This window comes from Protobothrops mucrosquamatus, unplaced genomic scaffold (assembly GCF_001527695.2).
Source record: "Protobothrops mucrosquamatus isolate PMUCROS unplaced genomic scaffold, P.Mucros_1.0 scaffold175, whole genome shotgun sequence".
NCBI lineage: Eukaryota > Metazoa > Chordata > Lepidosauria > Squamata > Viperidae > Protobothrops > Protobothrops mucrosquamatus.
Window position 1 is genome coordinate 422,890 of NW_015386535.1, and position 20,982 is coordinate 443,871.

Here is a 20,982-nt window from a genome sequence, read left to right on the forward strand (position 1 = left end):
AACCCCCAATCTGCAAACTCCCTGTACTGAGGAGGTGGGAGCAAGTATATTGGGTTGAAATAAAAGGCTAAATAAGACCATATCCATTTATTTTCATTCAGAAAAAGAATGAAATGGCATTCAAAGTATGCCATTACATTTAAGCAGTGTAAGCCTGGAGGAATCCTAGAAGAAAACAAAAGACTGTAAGTACAACACAGTACTTAATACCTTTTGTTCTTGCTAGAGCACTGTTTACATTTGTAGAATCAGTTTGCTCAATTTGTAGCATATCCATATATTAAGCTTGTAACTTCAAGAAACTGAAGCACTCAAAAAACCCATTGTAACAAAATAAATTAGTTCAACTAGGAATAGGAAAAAAAACCTCAAAGAAATGCCAGTAATAGTGGAAAAATAATAAATCATGACCCAGATAAATGCTTGCTTTAGGAGCTGAGGGCAATATTCTTGTCCAGTGGCACATAGCTACATTGCTATTTACAATTCAGTTACTGTCTTGCAAAATTCTGATTGTAGAAAAACAATAGTAGAATTGAGAATTTAGAAAACGGAATTTATAAGCTATATGACATTATTTAATTTTCCACATGAACTGGGGCTCTTCAGATTTAATATTTCAGCTTTACAAATAGGGAGCATAGTATATTAAACCCACCCTATGTCCTTGGAGAATAGGGACCATATTCAAAAAGAGTTATAACATTGGACAGGAGCTCTAGACATCCCACTTCATTTAGGCTACTCTTAAAATTTCCAGGATATGGCTATACTGCTCACAAATTATCAACATTTCAACTTTTATCTCTCAATATATTAGCTCCCAAGTTAATAATTAAAATAATTTTAAAAAATACTACTGACAAATGTAGTTACATATTTATTGCATTACAGAAGCTTTAGTACAAAAAGAAAAAAAAATAGAATAGAGCGGTTTGTTAAAGCAGCTGCTTATCTTCCCAGCTCATTTCTGAAGGTAAGACATTACTCTGCACATCATATTTACATTAAGTTGTAAGAATTTGTCCAAAAAGTATGAAATCATTTCCTATCAGCAAGAAACTGGATTCTACACATAAATGTGTTTTACCTCACAGAATGCCATTTTTCTTTTATAGGGAGTGTATTATAATTTCCAGCAACACATAACAATCTCTTAAAAAGGAAATATTAAGTACAACGCTACAGAACAAACATCTATATTAATTTGCTCTTGTTTTTCATTATATACTTATTTCAAAGCAGCAAGAATTTGGAGCCAGCAGCAGACAAAAGAAAAAGTATCAGTCTGAAGATTTCAAGTCAATGCCCTCAAAAGTGCACCCAAGATATATAAAATAAAAAATAATTAAATTATTTTAGGAATTCCATTCTAGAAATCTGTATTTTAAACCAAGTCAGTAGTTATGGTGTTTAAGGGCTTTACGGTTTGTTTATATATGTTCAACAAGCATACTGTTTTTGAGTCTGTGTACTTGCTCCCCACCCCAGCAAACCACAGCTGTCTTCATGTAAAAGTCATGACTACCAGTTAACATTTTGCTCATACATGTTCTGATTTATTCCTACTACAATCCCAAGAAAATGTCTACTTATGCAAGTAGACGTAACACTGTAGAGCAGCGGTCCCCAATCTTTACTTGGAAAATGGTGGGCGCATGGAGCTTCGTGCATGAGCACGCTCGCCCACTGCTTACGCAATCTGGGGGCCACAGCCTGGGGTTGGGGACCTCTTCTGTAGAGGGATAAGTTGTTAAGAAAAGACAATCTTAATAGATAAATGTACAATTTAACAAGAAAACTGATACTTAGCCTGTTTTTTTCTACCAAGCTTCTTTTTTATTTTAATTTCAGGAAATACACCTTACCAAAATGGAGGGAAAGAGCTCCATGCACTAGAGGTCTAGGTGGACCAAATGAACTGTACCTCTTGAAAGAGAAGCTACTAAATTTGTTTAAAAAATAATGGACTGATCATTCGTAAGCATTTCAAATTTGCACTATCAACTAGTACTGCCTGCACCTTATGTTGTGAATGAACATTCATTCAGTATTAGCTACACAGGCATTGGGACTTAAGACTTAATTATGAAACAATTGTGGGCATACCTAAGTCATCCCTTCGGAAGGAACAGGATTGCCTCTGTCTATATAGTTTTGAGCCAGCAGTTAAGAATTTATTTGGAAGATTTATCTACAAGGTTAACTGATCACAAGAGGGTATCAACAGCTATTTCAATAGAGAGCACTGCAGTCCCACATTTTAAGTTCAATTATCAGCAAGAATGTCTTTAAAAAAAAACCAAGTAATTAAAATCCAGACACACCAGCACTGCCTTAGTTTACTTACATACACACACACATTATTACTCCTTCTCAGAAACACTGAACCCAATTGATCAATGACTGGCAGTATGTTCTCATGTATCGCAAAGGCCTACAACTGGAATTAGAAATATCAGTAAGTCAAAACAGTGGATCCTTCCAAGATAGTAGCACTGCTACTAAGCAATTCATAAAAAGGTACTTGAAATGGAGTGGGAGAAGATCAAGATACTAAGATTTAGCTTTTACTAAGCTTAACCCTTGGCTTCTATTTTCTTCCAAAAATGAAAAAAGAACTGGCCAAAATTATATATCTTCTAGTTCCACACATGACGCTTGCAGTGCTCAACAGCCTGGAAGAGAAAGAGGGAAGGAAGGGGGGGGGGGGAGAGAAGAGATATGCAAGGCATAATCAGAGGAAACATAATTTATATCAGGATTATGCACAGAGTGCCTGCAAGCCATTCCCAAAAATTTCTGGCATTTTATAAAGTTGCTGCTTATCAAATATTTACAACTTTTTCAACCAACATCATAGTTTTAGCTGGCTCAAAACTTAAGTCTGCCAAATCTAAACTGGAAAAAAATCTAGATAATCAGTAGATGGCAGGAAAGAGAGATAGAAACCATAATGCTTTGATGCCATCTAGTGGTCTGAATTTCCCACAGCTGAGCTCTCACAGCCTAGCCACAACTTGGGCTCCATCCAGCCTCCACTTACCTTTCCTGCTGTACTCTGAGCTATGATTTCCAGTTTATGCTATAATAATCACAAACGAATAAGGTTGACCCCTTATGAACAATCCTACTCGTGTCAGCTTAAACCATGGGATTTACGTCAAAGGGGGAGGGAGCTGTTCCAGAGGTGGAATGAGGGCCATTTTATTTCATTTTTAATTTTATTTCGCGTTCCAGCCAAATGTGGCACAGTAGTTAATACATTTCAAAGTGAAATTAAAAATTTCTTGAACAAAAACGTCTGCTTGCCATACACAGATAACAAAACAGGCACAAGGAATGCCTTCTTAGGGAAGAAACACATCGCATTGTGAGAGAGAGTACCATTCCAGGTAAATAGAGGTGCGAGGTAACCAGAAGAGTATCCCCTCTTTTGGATACTCCCTAGATGAAATTATGGTAAGCATTTTGGCCTGCCATACTGTGACCAAATAAAAACGTGATAACATTTTCCTCATTCATCCACAGTTTGACTTGGGTAAGATTAATTTGATAGCACAATACTGAAACAAATCAAGGAATTGCAAAAGGGAACTGGCATTATCTATAGACATTATTTTACTCTCACCAGGCTTTCTCTCCATTTCAATATCACTCTAGAATGTTTGTATCTGATATCAGGTACTTGGGTTCTGAGGGTACACTACCCATCCTCCTTGACCACCCAACTGACAGAAATGAGACTAGATTTGATCTTCTCCAGAATATTCAAGGCAGGATTGCCATGATTACAGCAATTTACAACTTCATGGTCTATCCCCAGAAGCTAGTTGATTCCAAAGGATGCTGGACAACTTTCCAGCTTACGTGCAGGTGCTCCTCTTGAAGCCTGGATTAAGATCCATGAAGCCGTGGACAATGGGGATGACCTGGCCATGTGACATGACTGATTCTGGACATTCTGCATTCTCTTTTGCTATGCACAATCCATTTAGTTTCTTAGTATATCCCTCCACTGACAACAAAGCAGGATTAGAGAATGCAGACAGAAGAAAACTCGTATCTAAGGGAATAGCTAAGAGCTCGTTACTGAGCTTATTCAGTACAGACAATGGAAGAGAAGCAAAAACATTTCATTCTTTCACTATTGCATCCTGCTCTGATACTCTCTCATATTAGAGATGTGATAGACAAGCCTTTTCAATGGCAAGCTTATCGTTTTGGAATGAACTCTCCAGTAAATATATCAGGGTCCACATTTTTTTATGTAGTCAAATAGGTTTTTATTCTCAAAGGCATTTTAATCCACAAATGTGTTCATTTTAAACACATTTGTTGTTTAGAAACTTTTTTAATTACTCAGGATTCTCTATTTACTTGTTTTGGTGTTACAGCCTTCTTCAAAAAGGCAGAAACTAGTTTTTTGTGGCATTCACCAATCCCAAATGGTGACAATTAATTTTAGGCGTATAAGCTGCACCCCTGCTGTGTCACTGTAGCACTGGATCTTGCTCATGCCTTCTAGTGGTGCTCCTGCTTTGTAAAAAAAACTTTCCCATATTAGCTGACATAAGGAAATGCTGCTTGTTGGGTTTCTGTCTCTATCTACATGTCTGCTCAGAAGTATACAAAAATACTTACATTGCACTGAGATGCAGTTTCCATGTTCTTACACCAGTACCCTGGTCCTCGGACACACAATTCCGATCCCAAAAGAGGTTTAGTGGATGCTGAGCAAACTCCAAGTTTCTGTAAAGTGAAAGATAGTAACTGCAGTTTACTGTTTCACTGTAATAAAAGCGTGATCAGTCTGTTCATTTATTAGAATTTCTACAAAGAATGCTAAAGGAACCAAAGAAAACTCTGTCGTTGCAACGGACAAGTTATGCCTTGGTTGAGTGTAAGGGTCAGAAAATAAGATAAGAACAAACCCCAGCTTTTCGAAGGGCATTTTAGCAAATGTTAGAACAGCACTGGAAAAAGTAACTTATGACCGTTTTTCATACTTATGACTGTTCCAGCATCCCCAGTCACGTGATCAAAATTCAGATGCTTGGCAACTGACTCACATTTATGACGGTTGCAGTGTCCCGGGGTCATGTGATCATCTTTTGCGACCTTCCGACAAGCAAAGTCAATGGGGAAGCCAGATTCTTATTCTTATTTTTCTGTTTTAATTTTGCATTTGCGATTTGGATTAGATAAATCCAGAATAAATAAATCACTTTAAGATAAAAGCATTATTGAGTTTTCTATGGCACCTGCTAGTCCATAAATAGATTTGAGTTGTGATAGTAGATACCTACAGTGAGGGAAAAAATTATTTGATCCCTTGCTGATTTTGTACGTTTGCCCACTGACAAAGAAATGATCAGTCTATAATTTTAATGGTAGGTTTATTTTAACAGTGAGAGACAGAATAACCCCCAAAAAAAAAAATCCAGAAAAATGCATTTCAAAAAAGTTATAAATTGATTTGCATTTTAATGAGTGAAATAAGTATTTGATCCCCTTATCAATCAGCAAGATTTCTGGTTCCCAGGTGTCTTTTATACAGGTAATGAGCTGAGATTAGGAGCACTCTCTTAAAGGGAAGGTTGTTTACCTGTATAAAAGACACCTGAACACAAAAGCAATCAATAAATCAGATTCCAAACTCTCCACCATGGCCAAGACCAAAGAGCTGTCGTGGGATGTCAGGGACAAAATTGTAGACCTACACAAGGCTGGAATGGACTACAAGACTATCACCAAGCAGCTTGGTGAGAAAGTGACAACAGTTGGTGCGATTATTCACAAATGGAAGAAACACAAAATAACTTGTCAATCTCCCTCTGTCTGGGGCTGCAAGAGCTCACCTCGTGGAGTTTCAATGATCATGAGAACGGTGAGGACTCTTGTCAACGATCTCAAGGCAGCCGGGACCATAGTCACCAAGAAAACAATTGGTAACACACTACGCCGTGAAGGACTGAAATCCTGCAGCACCCACAAACCCCCCCTGCTCAAGAAAGCACATGTCAGGCCCGTCTGAAGTTTGCCAATGAACATCTGAATGATTCAGAGGAGAACTGGGTGAAAGTGTGGTCAGATGAGACCAAAATTGAGCTCTTTGGCATCAACACAACTCGCTGTGTTCAGAGGAGGAATGCTGCCTATGACCTCAAGAACACCATCCCCACCATCAAACATAGAGGTGGAAACATTATGCTTTGGGGATGTTTTTCTGCTAAGGGGACAGGACAACTTCACCACATCAAAGGGATGATGGACGGGGCTATGTACTATCGAATCTCCTTCCCTCAGCCAGGGCACTGAAAATGGGTCGTGGATGGATATTCCAGCATGACAATGACCCAAAACACACAGCCAAGGCAACAAAGGAGTGGCTCAAGAAGAAGCACATTAAGGTCCTGGAGTGGCCTAGCCAGTCTCCAGACCTTAATCCCATAGAAAATCTGTGGAAGGAGCTGAAGGTTCGAACTGCCAAATGTCAGCCTCAAAACCTTAATGACTTGGAGAGGATTTGCAAAGAGGAGTGGGACAAAATCCCTCCTGAGATGTCTGCAACTACAAGAAACGTCTGACCTGATTTCTGATTTTTTTTTGTTATTCTGTCTCTCACTGGTAAAATAAATTTATCATTAAAATTATGGACTGATCATTTCTTCGTCAGTGGGCAAATGTACAAAATCAGCAGGGGATCACATAATTTTTCCCTCACTGTAAGTATTTAAATGCCAAGTCAATATTTATTTAATGGTACATACAGTGAAGTGTAGTTCATAAGTAAATATTCTAACTTGCAGTACTTACATTGCACACAAAAGTAGGATCCATCATTTCTGCCAGAAGCGCCACAACTGTTGGCTCATAGTCCTTCACAAACTGGACACACTGTTTATAGCAAATAAAGCATCAATGAGAAATGGAATAGGATCATTTACCAATTGATTATGTAACTTAGATGGAAACTTTTGAATTTAAGAGCCTTTTGTTATACCAAGTGCCACCTAGCCAGCCAAAGCTACTATTGATTTCAATGAGATATTTGATATGTGCTAGATTTTCACAGTTAAGTTTGCAGACCTAATCTAACCACATAACGTATTTGTTACAAAGTTAAATACATCCTCTCATTTAGGAACCAGAATCTGGTCTTTCAATTGGAAGTGAAATGGTTGTCCCAAAGGTGTTTTTTTCAGGAGGCAACTAGACTTTTCTTGTGTTTCTTTTGAGGACGTTTCGCTTCTCATCCAAGAAGTTTCTTCAGCTCTGACTAGATGGTGGGGAGTGGAAGGATTTATATTGCTTGCAGACAGATGGTCATATGAAATGGTTGTAAAGAAATGTGTGTGTGTGTGTGTGTGTGTGTGTGTGTGTGAGAGAGAGAGAGAGAGAGAGAGAGAGAGAGAGAGAGAGAGAGAGAGAGAGAGACAGGGAAAGAGAGAGAGAGAGGGAAAGAGAGAGAGAGAGAGAGAGAGACACAATGAAGACTGCTAGTTGCTGCCACCTCATTTAGATAAAAGTTATTTCATACTGTGTCCTGTGCCTGATCCATTTCCCCCTTTTTTTTTGCAGGACAAAGAGATTGCTTAAAACAAGCTAACTTTTCCTGAGCCGCTTTTCTCCACTACATAGCATTTCCCTAAAAAGTAATAACTACAAGTTTCATAAGCTCAGCTATGTGACTGCAATTACAGGTAGACTTTTGTATAATGTTCAGTTACGGTTAGACATTATGATGGCACTGAATCAGAGGGATTTATGACTTGTCCTTATAGTTGCAACTGTTGCAGAATTCCTATATTTGATTACCGTCTGCAATCTTCATTGCCAGCTTCTGATAGGCAAAGTCAACGGGAAAGCCAGTAAGAGGTCAAAGTACAAAGCCAGTAAGAGGTCAAAGTACAAAGAGGTCAAAATACAGGATTTGCCTAACAATAGCAACTAGAACTGCCAGATCTGCCACTGCACATTAGCGAGGTCATGTGACATTGGCCTGTAGAACTATGTTGCTTAGGAACAAAGTTCCAGGTCCAATTACTGTTTGTAAGCAGGACTACCTGTGGGTGATTAGAACATTGGCTCCTGCCTGAAACTGACCAGACCTCAATTGGTTTCAAACTGAAGGCTTTTGATAACAGGCCACGAAATCTGATGGTACACACTGCATCAATTCTGAGTTTTGTTGTTATTACTGTCATAGTTGCAAACAATCACTAAGCAGGGAATGACTGTGTACAGAATTGGTATAGAAGTATATAAATTAAAATGCATCCACTGATTCTTGGACACAAATCCATTGGAGCATCATAGAGACAGGTGAAAAGCAAAGGAATATTTCAAATTCTTAAGCATCATGCTTGTGGCTTGCAACTTCAGAACAGCTTATGTTATGAAATACAAACAGGACCTCGCTTATTCTACAGTACATCAGCTTCTTTTAAAGCACAGAAGTGATCTATTCCTCAAAGAAGCAACCCCAATGTTACAGCTCAAGGCAACTGTTTACTTATGTTAAGTATTAAATTTTGAAAGTGTCATCATAACAGATGCAATCTAACCCAATAAAATGGTCTGTTTTCACAACACTATGCAATGATTTGAAAGAACCCATACTCCATTTAATCCTCCAGGGAAAGATGGAAGGCAAACGAGGTCCAGGCAGAAGAAGAACATCGTGGCTTCAAAATCTAAGAGACTGGTTTGGACAAAACTCAGCAGCACTTTTTCGTGCGGCTGCTGATAAAAACATGATCGCCAACATCCGATAACAGATATGGCACAAGAAGAAGAACTCTAACATGCTGGAACTTAAAAGTGTCCAGCTTGAGAATGGTTGTGGAGGTCATTACAAAGTAGCAGTCATTTATAACTGTACTCTTTCTGCTTTCACTGATTAACTTTTCAGAAGAATTCATTCACAGCACTGCAGTTTTAACACACAATAGCACATTAGTTACCTGGTCGCTAACAGACTCTGGTAAGTAGTGGCAGACTCGTTCCAGAAACATTTCAATCTCAGCAGTGGTAGCATTCTTTGCTAGTTCCTTGTCTGCATAAGCAACAATCATCTTGCACACATCACAGATATTTCCCAATTCTGATTGCACTGGAACAATTTCTTCTGAGAGTACACAAAGCAAAGGTCTTTATGTCAAGTTAATTTCTATTACATAACTGAATAAAAAAAAGCAATATTGGAAAAGTAAAATCCAAATCAAACATAGGAGCATTGATTATGTAACAAAGGATTATTCAAGTTCTCACCAGCTGGTAAAATGTTATTTTTGCAGCATCTCAGCATCACACACACCATTTTAGGACTAGTTGCTTCCAACAACATGTCAAGAATAGACTTCCCGTAAACTTCCACAAAGTCCTTGCACTCCTCTCTGCTTTTTTCAGGTAGCACTAAACAGACTTTCTCCATTCCATGTATCATCTCCTCCTAAGTACAAAGATAATTACTTTGAGACTTACAAGTTTAATCATCACAAGTCCTCTAGGCATCTGGTCAAATTAGCAACATGCAAAGTAAGTATAGTATGGTTCAATGGCACATTGAAATGGAGCATTAAAAATCATAATTTACAAAATAAGCATGGGTTAAATATTATTTATTTGAAATGAATAAAGTAGGTATTCATTTTGTATCACAAGAACATTGCAAGATGAGCTCCTCTGGTGATCCTCATCCATATATAGGATGCCACCGCAAAGAAAGCCATTTTGTCAGAAGCCACCTGTCCATATTTGATCAAATTAGATAGAGCACAGCTCTTGGAGAGCAAACTGTATTATAACAGGTAATATTAGCAGTCTAATATATTTTGTGGAACATGCATACCTCCGTCTTATTGCTTTCCAGAAGGCTGGCCACCTCTTCTACCATGATAGTACATACTTCACAGAGAGAGAATGCTTCCTTTTGACTCGGGTTGGTCTATACATTTCAGCAAAAAGAATTATTTGCAGTAGTTATTATTACAAAAAACCAAGACATCCACAGCTACAGAAATATGAGACAGTAGTTTGACGTACTCTGAAGTATATTTTGGGTCATTGGAAATTGGACCTGACAAGAAAGGGTTACCTCTATCTCACTAGTTAAGAAGGCAAGGCTTAAAACTTCCTCCTGTCACCTGAAGGAAACTCTCTACTCATATTCTGACTTCAGTGTTGGATATTCAATTGTTAACCATTAAATTAGCAACTACTACGGTATCCGTACAATGGCTAGCACAATGCAATAAAAAAAAACTTAGGTGTCAACCCTTGGGCTACTTCATTTCTTTCTAAATTAGGGTAGGACTGTAGACCCTCTCTTCTAGTGTCCAGAAACGTTATTCACATTGACCCAAGTTTCCATTCTCACTCATTTCAACATGAAAAGAATATTATAGCAGCACTATTTCCACAATGGGCCAATATCATAAATCATGGCACTCCCTGTAACTCAGTGAAGGTAAGTCCATGCCCAAGGGAATAAACATTTATCTATTTGATAGTGCTTTATAAGGATTACAAATATGTATTAATGGTAACCATTGCTATTATGGCTATTGACAAAAGTTCTACATTTATGGGGTCTGCTGTCAATAGGAAGGAAGGGCTGCTCTTCCTGGCTACACATGCCAGGTAATGTATTCTTTGACACTCTGCTAAATGTGAAACAGGAAAAAAAAATCCTTTGATTTTCTTCTTTGTAAGAGACAAACAATTGACCCATTATCCCTTTGAGGTACTTTTAGGGTATATTCTCAGAGTCTTACTGCAGCCCCAGCTAGAGCCAGATGCATTCATTAGAGAAGATTTGGCTTGAGCAGACGTTCGGTAGCATACCCTTTTGTGCTAGATGAAATGTGGATCTGGCCTGAGTTTAAAGCAGGGGGGAAACCAGCCTTAAAACCACTTCATCCAGGTGGAGCACAAACAGATCCCCACCGGAAGACACCTATGGAGGCCAACTTTTCAAGTCAAGGTTAAGGCTAGCAAAATGGCTGACCACCAAGAAAAAAAAATATTAATGATTTTTTTTTTTAAATGATACAAATGGTCAAGACCCACGGAAAGAAACTAAATCACTGGAAGTGAGAGGAGAGTCCAAGAATGCCATGCCACCATAGATACTCTGCTTGTTCATACAGTAGTTTATTTCTCCAGGCCTTAGGAACCCCCAGTTCAGGGATCCTTGATGCTGGTGCCACTACTTTTAGTTTTTGCATCACCAGAGGGTTAAGTCAACTGAGATCTTGATGGTAATTGTTTTGGGGCCAAGATGGTCTCAGTGGAAGACTAGCCAAGATTAGACTCTTAATAGCCCATAAGAGCCATTCAGAAATGGTTTTGTTCAAATGTTCAGGCTACCATGAGTCTAAAGTGCATTACTGAGCTTTGGGACAGGATGTCCAAGCATTTGTGATGAAAATGTCATATTTCTGGATCTTTTTGTTCTATATCATTTTATTCTAACTTATCAGGAGGTTCTCTCTGTCATTGTTTCTTAGATTTTCTCTCCTTTACCATCTCCAGGCTTCTGATCTCTCACTTAGATCCATAAAAATAATCACATAAGTTAGAGCTTTTCACTATTTACGATGCTCATCTCCTTCTTGCTTCTGTAAATGACATTCAGATAACTAAGTACTAAGTCTTACCTCAACTGGCTCTATCTTTGCTGGAGAGATAACTTTAGCAGGCACCAGAGCTAGGAGGGGTGTAGATTTCAGAGAAGAACATAATCCTATCGTATTACAAATATCCTGTGGTTGCTGAAGACATAAAACATCAATGTAAGTTACTTCTATAGTCTACAAGGTAGCAAATTAGTTTTAACATCGCTCTAATTTCAGGAATGTAAAAACAGCCCCAAATGCCATGGAATAGTATAGACATTATTATTTGCACATGAAATAAAAAATGTGTTTTGTTTCAAGCCCAAAACATGGTGTGTCTCTGAAGTTCTGCCAAACTGTTCCAGACAAGCGGTGGTTCAGTAGAACCAAAAGATAGAAAGTTTTGGTTGTTTCAGGTTTCAATCAAATCAAATCCATATTGGTCTTACAAAATTGACTAATTTTTGCTTCGTTCTCTCCTCTTTCTATGTGCAGTCAAAAAACTGACCTCCCCATTCTACCTAGTGTCTTTCCTTACATCTGCCACCCATGACTGAGATTGTTCTTGCTTTGTACCTCTCTCAAACATTTCTCCTTTCAACATAATGCTTCGGTATATGTCCAAAAGAAAAATGCACGCTTTTGTCTGGATATGGACCATCCCAAACTAGTTGTTAATCTGAAAAAAAATGGTTTACATATAGCTTGTTTTGTATATCCTTAGATGTTATGTATGCTTTCAGGTTGAATTTTATTCAATTTTGGCACTTCTATTCCACAGCAGGACAAGTTATTTTTAAGTTTAATCAAAGAACTTATTTCAGCAACTTGCATGTGCCCACAACTGATTTTTTCTTACAAAGCTAAATACTTTAGAACAAATAGTAGTGTAGATTATGTGTTCTTCCTGATGTTTCATAACTGTCCCTTGGTGCAGTATTAAAAAAAATTCAGTACTTCAATGAAACATGAGTGTTCTACAAGATACATGCAGTCATTTTGCTAAATTCTATTATATTATTATAATTTTTTAGCAGTCATTCATCTATCAGAACCATGACACATTCAGTGCCATACAAAAAAACAAACCCTAATTTCTTTTCAGTTAGTATTTCACATTAACAGTTTAAAAACAATCTCTAATTTATAACCCTACAGCACGGGTGTCAAACTCGTTGTGACATGTGACGTGTTGTGACATATCGTGACTTTTTTCACATTGCCAGAGCTGGGGTGGGCACGGCCTCCACATGATGCAACCGGCCTGTGGGCCGGCAGTTTGACACACCTGCCCTACAGGAAGAGAAGAGGCTAGTCTAGACCAGGGGTCCTCAACCTTGGCAACTTTAAGACCTGTGGACTTCAACTCCCAGAATTCCTCAGCCAGCTTTGCTGAGATGAGATGAGAAAACAACGGCTCTTTAAATATTGAACTACAGTTCCTGCAACATTCCTCACTACAGGCTGGCCGGGCTGCTGCAAATAACAATATCACAGGGCTCCCAGCTACCCTATAGCCCAACTAAACCAGTTACAGGTAGTCCTCAACTTACAGCCACAATTGAGCCCAAAATATCTGTTGGTAAGTGAGACAGTTGTTAACTGAGTTTTGCCCCATTTACAACCTTTCTTACCACAGTTGTTAAGTGAATCACTGCAGTTGTTAGTAACAGTTATTAAGTGAATCTGGCTTCCCCATTGACTTTGCTTGTCAGGTTTCAAAAGGTGATCACATGACCCCAGGATACTACAACTGTCATGAGATCAGTTGCCAAACATCTGAATTTTGATCATATGACCATGGAAATATTGCAACAGTCATAAGTGTGAAAAATGTCATGAGTCAGTTTTTTCAGTGCCGTTGTAACTTCGAACAGTCATTAAACAAACTGTTGTATGTCAAAGACTATCTGTATTCAATTGAATATATTTCAAAATTTCCTAATCACTTTTGAATGCAAATATGGCCCACATCTTAAAGAAATATAAGACAAAGTGTATTCATACGATTTCAAGAGTTCACATAATTGCTAAATATTTGTAGCAGCTGTAGTTTTACCTTTCAGAAAAGTCTCATTGATTTATATAACTTTATACCTATTAATCCTTCATAAAGGAGTTGCCTGTCCCAAGAATTCCTTCCCCTGCAGATAGCTTAACATCTGCAGGAATAATTTTAACTCCTCCTACCTTCTCCTACCAAATAGCAAACCAAAACAAAATTTAACTACGAGGAAGTATGTTCTTTAACTAAATAAACTAAATAAATCTTTCGTTTATTTTGATCACTGGTGTCAAATCTGAAAACTATATCAGTAGCTTGTCTTTTGAAAGTGATTTGGAATAAATGTTTCCTTCAAGGGAATTTTTAGAACTGGCTATTTATGGGCCAAGATCACTATTGTATCCAAGATCACTATTGTATTTATGGGCCAAGATCATTATTGTATGAATTCTCAAGGTTTTAACTACTGGTATGGTCATTTTATAGTTGCTGTAAGTTGCTCATTTTACTTGATTATGAAGTGAAGTCTACAGAAACGGAAGACCAACAAGGCCTGACATTTTCCAAAGTTTAAATACTTTTGTTGGCTCAGGCTTCTAGAAACAAAGTAGTTTAGAAATTCCTTTTTCTTCCTGCTCCCCATTTCTTACAGAAATCAATAGCAGGTGGTTTTTGGCTCCCATGAATTATTCTTTTTTTTCCCCTCCCACAGAGAAACCAGGAGAAGAAACTGGAAGCATTCTTTTCTGTTTGCGTAACTAGTTTGCTCTCATGTCTACTCTCGAACTGTGGTTTTTGACTAAAGCAGTTTTGGCCACAAACTAATTTGCCAGGCCTGAACCAAGTAACAAGCTACAATTAATCTGACGGCAGTGAAAACTCCCTATGACTTCTTTATTAATAAGGAAATAACATGAAAAGGGATTTTGTAGGGCCATTATCTCATCCATAGCTATGGATTACCGTAATATCTGAACAGGTTTATTAAACAGGACTTATGAAAGACATGAGAGCCAGTTTTGATATAAGTGATTAGGTTTTAGTCCCGTCTTAGGTACAAAGCCAGTGGGATGACCTTGGGCCAGTAACTCTCTTCTAGGCTTAGAAAGAAAGCAATAACAAAGCATTTTGGAAAAGCCTTGCAAGACAACTCTAGTCTAGCTATCGCCAAAAATAAAAAACTGACTCAAAGGCAGAAAAGATACAGCATTTAGCTTTTATAAATAGAAGGTAACAGTGGTTTAGAGAACGAGTGTCAAAGCATGCACTTTTCCCAAAAGTTTTCCTGTGAAAGCATATCATAGTTATATATACTGCTCAAAAAAATAAAGGGAACATTTTACCATGGAACTGAAGGGGTTTGCGTTCCCTTTATTTTTGTGAGCAGTATATATGAGTTTCCAGATCATCTTTGAAGTAGTTCAATCATTCTTTTCTCCCATAAAAAGAGATGCTTCCATACCACTTACATACAAAAGCAAATATACTAAAGTATGATGCCATCTCTACATAGGCCACCTTCTCATTTCACTCTTTTCCTCATTAAGGCATACGAAAGTTGGCAAAAAAACCCCACCACAGCTCGAGTTATAAATACATGCAACATGCAATTGCCAACCAAACCATGACAGGTGCAAGGTCCAAAGAGGTTTATTTAGGAAGCTCAATCTCTCTTCTCAAATCATATCCTAAAACTATCTTGATCATTATGGCTTCAGGCTTTGTAATATTTTCTGTGCATTAATTTTAGTTTCAAAGCCAGGTGGGTCAAGCAGGCCTCATAATCTGCTTCAGAATGGCCAAGGTTTCATTTTAGACTAAAAAATGATTCTTTCCACAGCCACACTGTCCCTTGAATCTGTCAAAAATATCACATTTATCAACTATATTAGCAAGAGATCAAGGAACACTCTCTAAGTGGGGGAGGAGGTTTCTCACATACCTGCTCTTGCTGTTGACAGGATAGAGAAAAAGAAACACAAGAGAGTTAACAACTGGAAATCAATCAAGTATCTAAATGGTTCACACCACAACTTTTCATGCAAGTGGGAAGGGCCAATTAACAATATAATGATTATTTTTACAAAATAAAATTTGTTCAATGGTTATATATTCCAAATGGGCATTAGACAACTGAATGCCCTATGAAAAATGTTGTGATGCAGTCAACCCTGTACAATTCCCAGTATGAATATTATTTTGTCCTTATTACCATATTCTTATAGGTATCAAGATAAATAATTTCAAGAACTAAAAAAAATGCAGCCTAGTGGTACAACAGGATAGTTAGTAGATAATTAGTCCAAGATAACTTTTGATGCTATCAGACCTAGTTAAGATATTTGCTATAATAACTCCAATGACACATTTTTTATATTTTTGGAGCAAGATAGTAAAATATAGGCAATGTTAATCTTACCATGTGCATGATCATCTGAATAGCCAGGGAGGAATACTCAGAAATGTAGGTTTTGCACTATTGAAAGGAAAAGAAACATTGGGGATGGATGTTATTACTATATTTCTTATGTACTGACTTCAACTAAAATATTTGGTGTGTGTATGTATGTATGTATGTATGTATGTATGTATGTATGTATGTATGTATATGTGTATACACACACACATGTTTATATATACAATATGGAGGGAGGCATACATAATTGCCATCTTACATTTCTCTCGTGACAATTAGGATATTAAAAGGTGGCAGCTCATCCAGAGTTATTCTGTAATACAAGCTTGGATTCAAATTTACACAATCCCCTTAAAGTTGTCCTTACACATTCTGTACAGACCATAAAATTTACTTCATATAGTCAGAATCAGATTTTTCATTTATATTACTTTTAAAGATGGCAACTTAATTTCTAAATTGACAAACTTGAGGAAATTAAAATGCCAAGCCAATGTACTGTATTTGCCACTAATATTAAATTAATAATACTAAGTAAAAATTACCATTCCAGACAGGGTAGGAGCCAAACGTTCACACTCTTCCTTGGCATGTTCAATTAAAGAACTAACAAAAGTTGAATTGTTTCTCACAGCATCCTGAACATCCGTTATCAGCTGAATACAGTCATTACACACATTTCCACTTCCCTGCAAGTTAAGCATGAAGCAAATCTTAACAATATCGTAATATTGCAATAACAGATAGCTATATATATATTTTTTAAATTAATAATATCTTACACACTCCATGCCTTCAGGCACTAGAAAACATCTTCTGTAAAATCTGCTGACAATACATTGCTGGTGAGATTTTAGATCAGCGGTTCTCAACCTATGGGTCGCGACCCCATTTGGGGTCGATCGACCATTTCACGGGGGTTGCCAAGCAAGGCTGTCCACCATTTTTTTCCCCTTTTCCGGCAGGTGCCTTACCTCCCTTGGGCTGGGCCACCTGGTGGTCGACCTGCTCCGTCTCTGCCGCTTGCCAGCTACGCCTCGGCCGGAGCAGGGGGCGGAACCACGCATGTGCGGCGCTCCCGGGCAGGGAAAGTCCTTGACTTACGACCAGTTGGGTAGTCCTCGACTTACGACCAGTTTAGTCCTCGACTTACGACCGGTTGGGGGTCGCGACATTAAAAAGGTTGAGAACCACTGTTTTAGATGAATCTAGTTATATTAAGTAGTTTAGACAATTTTACCCTGCAACATTCTGACTTGTGCCCTTTCTTTTTCTGTATCACTGCATCAGGTATTTCTAACCTAACAAGATTTAGTAAAGTTATACTGGGAACAGCAATATGTTTTATTCAGAATCAGCACTAGTAAGATTTCCAAAACAAGAATTCAGAGGAAAAGCATGTAGTCTTGTTGCACTAGATCATATTTAATAATGGATTTTAGATGCATTATGTCCACTTGTTCATTTACCTCTCAAAATACTGAGTTAACCACAATTGTTTATACTTTCTAGAGTTTTCCTAATGTTACAATAGTATCATTTAATTGGTTTAGTTAGAATGCACGATACAAGTTTAGGACTAAAGAATCATAGTTTTTGCATTAACACCACTTGAAGGCTGTGAGAGGCATACACGATTCACCAATGTATTTGCATATTGAAAGTTTCTTCTTTATTGTTTCTGATTAAGGTAATGGGTTTAGAGGAACAGTTTTACCTTTGGATATTTATGAGTTTCTTTATTCAACTGTCAGCAAGATTAAAAGTTAATAGCAACTATAGATGTTATTAGCAGCCCTAATAGCCCATTTTCAGTTTTAAATTCCCACCTGTGTTTCTTTCTTAGGTTTATCCTGAGGATAAAGAAGAAGTGGCACATTAGCCATGAATGGAGATGCCAGCTCAGAGAAATCTAGTTCCGGAATTTTGTTGGACTGAAGCTGGTTTTGTAATTTTACTTTTCCCAGGTGCTTCTGAAGAGACTGACATAGTGTGAGTGCACTGCATACAACTCCAGGATCTTCCTAAAGAATAGAAAATCACACAAATTTATTTATTTTTATCTATGCCAAATATGGTAGAAGCTATGCAGCTAAGTACCCCTGAAAACCAGATAATCAAATCTTCCAGAATCATTAGACTTCTTACTATTCAATGTTTTCCCAAGATCCTTGCTGCAGAGAATTCTGGAATATTGAGTTAAGTAAGAAAAATGTAAAACCCACTAATTTTGTCCAGTTTATTAAAAAATTATAAAATCAGTTGCTTTGGTAGCATTAGTGAATACTTACAAGTTCTGATCTGACCATATCCAAAATATTTGGCAAATAAGAATCCACTATGTCCTTACACTGCTCTATCAGGTCTGATTCAGGAAGAAATTCACACATTTTGTTGAAATATTCATCTATTTCTTCCTATAACAGAAGATAGATAGGTTGTATAAACATAAAGGAACATTTTCCCAGCTTTCTCATTCAGGAAGAAATAAATGCTCAATTCCTAAATCACATTATAGAGAGATATGGGCAACATTTTTGGGTTGGGTGTCACAACGCCTGCTTATTAGTCAGCAGGATACAAGAAGTCTTCTAGCAATGTGATACATTAAAAGAACAGGCAAGACTGAACATTTTCAACCTTCTTAACATAATTTTGGGGAAAAAATTAAAGGCAGTAATGGGAGCATTTCACCCAAAAGTTGCTTTGCATTCCTATTCTCATCTTTCAAACAGAAAATGTTATGCCCAAACTGGTTATTTTGCCATTAAATTTTGGTTACATGATTTTAGCTATATATTACCCATCTCTGTTAGATTCTATACTAGGGGGGATTACCGTAGTACTTTCTACAAAAAGTAACATTAAATACACTGTGAAAGTAAGCATAGGCAAAACTTTACAAAGCATCATATAAATATTCAGATGATTTAATTTTTGACATCAGAGGAGAAGCAGAGATAGTTTTGTATAACTGATGATCAGTCTTCTACTATGCAATGGAAGGATTTAAAGGATTTTTTATACTGCATATCTGATTAATATCTTTCTAAGGCATGAGCTCATTTTTGTACTAATATGAAAAAATATAGGCCTAGGAGCTCCCACTAAGAATGAATGCAATCCAACATTGGCATTTTAATATCAAAATACCCCTTCAATTTTAGGAAATACGTTCATGGTAAACCTTGGTTGAAGTGCATATTTCAACATAGTGGCGGCTCCCATTTTTAGATCCTGCACTTTGCTTCTCGATTAAAAATATTGGATTTTTTTTAAAAGAAAAGAATTCTTACCATTGTATCATTGTTCTTTAAGAGCTTTCCAACCACTCGTATAATTTCTTTGCACAAGTCACAGGGAATACTCTCCTGAGGGGAAAAAAAGACCATTTTGATAAATAAAATGACATTTAATTTTTAGACAGATAAAGTATAATCTAATATTTTTAGAACAGGCCTGTCATTTAATTTGATTTTAGCATAGAAATTATTTATTTATTATTGTGGTTTTAGTATCGCCTGTTCACCGCCCTGAGTCCCGTAAGGGAGATAGGGCGGTATATAAATTTAATAAATAAATAAATTTAATAAATAAATAATGAAAATCCAGTTAAGACAGTCCTGCTGCAGATACTACTTAGATGTACAGTGTTATTCAAATTCTCTAGCTCATATGCTGTACAAATACATTGTTCCCAACCTTTCTAGGCCAGTGCTCCAGATGATATTGAAAATGCTATTTAGTATAATTTTTATTAATGATTTTTAAAAGGAAGATAAGAATAAATGCAACTAATATAAAGTAAGAAAAAGAAAATAAAAAGAAATCAAGGAGAAAGCTAAAAGTGTAAGGAAGGGGAGGGGAAAGAAAAAAAAAGAAAAAGTAGTTCCGAATCTTCTTTATAGCAGTTACAAGTACAATGAAAAATTTACCTCTTACTCCATGGTTACAACATAATTCTCTGCTTTCTATAATTGATCCTATCTAATCATCAAAACCATAAATCATAAGTTCATTTTTCCTATTTTACACAAATAGTCCATAACGGGTGTCCAATCAGCAATAAACATAGATAACGCTCTTTTCTCTGATCAAAGAAGTCCATTTAGCCATCTCAACCATTTCTGTCATCTTTACCAACAATTCCTTCATTATGGATTGTGCCAAAAATGTTCTCATGAGATTGCCTATTCAGAAAATGATTAGTAGAAAATAAAAAAATTGTATTTGAAGAATAAGCCATGAGAGTAGAAACAGAGTAGCAAACTGAGGACTAAACATATTTAAGAGCTTATTAATGTTGCACTTGATATGCTTCCAAATCAAATATTCTGCACACCTTTAAAAAATAAATTCAAAACACAACAATAATCACCAGAAGTTATTATGTTTTTTTTCATTGTCTTGCCAAATAAATCTTGTCTAATTTTTTCATTAGGCAGTTTACTTTGAACTTTGTGGAACTGCAAATTGAGGGATGTAATAAGTATTAATTTCAATAAAACTTCTGACAAAATATTCCACATTCTGATTAATAACCTAATGAAATGGGGTCTAAGCTGCATAATTGTCTCAAGATTTTGTTGAAATATTCATCTATTTCTTCCTATAACAGAAGATAGATAGGTTGTATAAACATAAAGGAACATTTTCCCAGCTTTCTCATTCAGGAAGAAATAAATGCTCAATTCCTAAATCACATTATAGAGAGATATGGGCAACATATCTCTCTATAATGTATTGGCTAACTATCGCCCAGTCTCCAACCTCCGCTTTGTGGCGAAGGTTGTTGAGAGTGTGGTTGCACAGCAGTTTCCTCGGCACCTGGAGGAAACAGTCTATCTGGACCCCCTCCAGTCGGGCTTCAGGCCGGGTTACAGCACGGAAACGGCATTGGTCACGTTGGTTAATGATCTCTGGAGGGCCCGGGACAG

The 20,982-nt window shown here is 37.1% G+C and overlaps 1 protein-coding gene across 1 annotated transcript in view; it reads right to left on the reverse strand.

Moving 5' to 3' along the window:
• Nucleotides 1-867: 867 nt before the first annotated feature.
• LOC107285431 (prosaposin) overlaps nt 868-20,982 on the reverse strand; it is a 28,435-nt gene continuing 8,320 nt past the window's right edge. Inside the window, exons 3-14 of the mRNA XM_015813615.2 lie at nt 19,342-19,416; nt 18,337-18,462; nt 17,875-18,069; nt 16,591-16,734; nt 16,049-16,105; nt 11,667-11,780; nt 9,857-9,952; nt 9,277-9,457; nt 8,970-9,133; nt 6,820-6,900; nt 4,645-4,752; nt 868-2,678 (exon numbers count right to left, since the gene is read on the reverse strand). Of these exons, the coding sequence (XP_015669101.1) occupies nt 2,643-2,678; nt 4,645-4,752; nt 6,820-6,900; nt 8,970-9,133; nt 9,277-9,457; nt 9,857-9,952; nt 11,667-11,780; nt 16,049-16,105; nt 16,591-16,734; nt 17,875-18,069; nt 18,337-18,462; nt 19,342-19,416 (1,377 nt within the window). The 3' untranslated portion in view covers nt 868-2,642. The remainder of the gene's footprint in view (nt 2,679-4,644; nt 4,753-6,819; nt 6,901-8,969; nt 9,134-9,276; nt 9,458-9,856; nt 9,953-11,666; nt 11,781-16,048; nt 16,106-16,590; nt 16,735-17,874; nt 18,070-18,336; nt 18,463-19,341; nt 19,417-20,982) is intronic.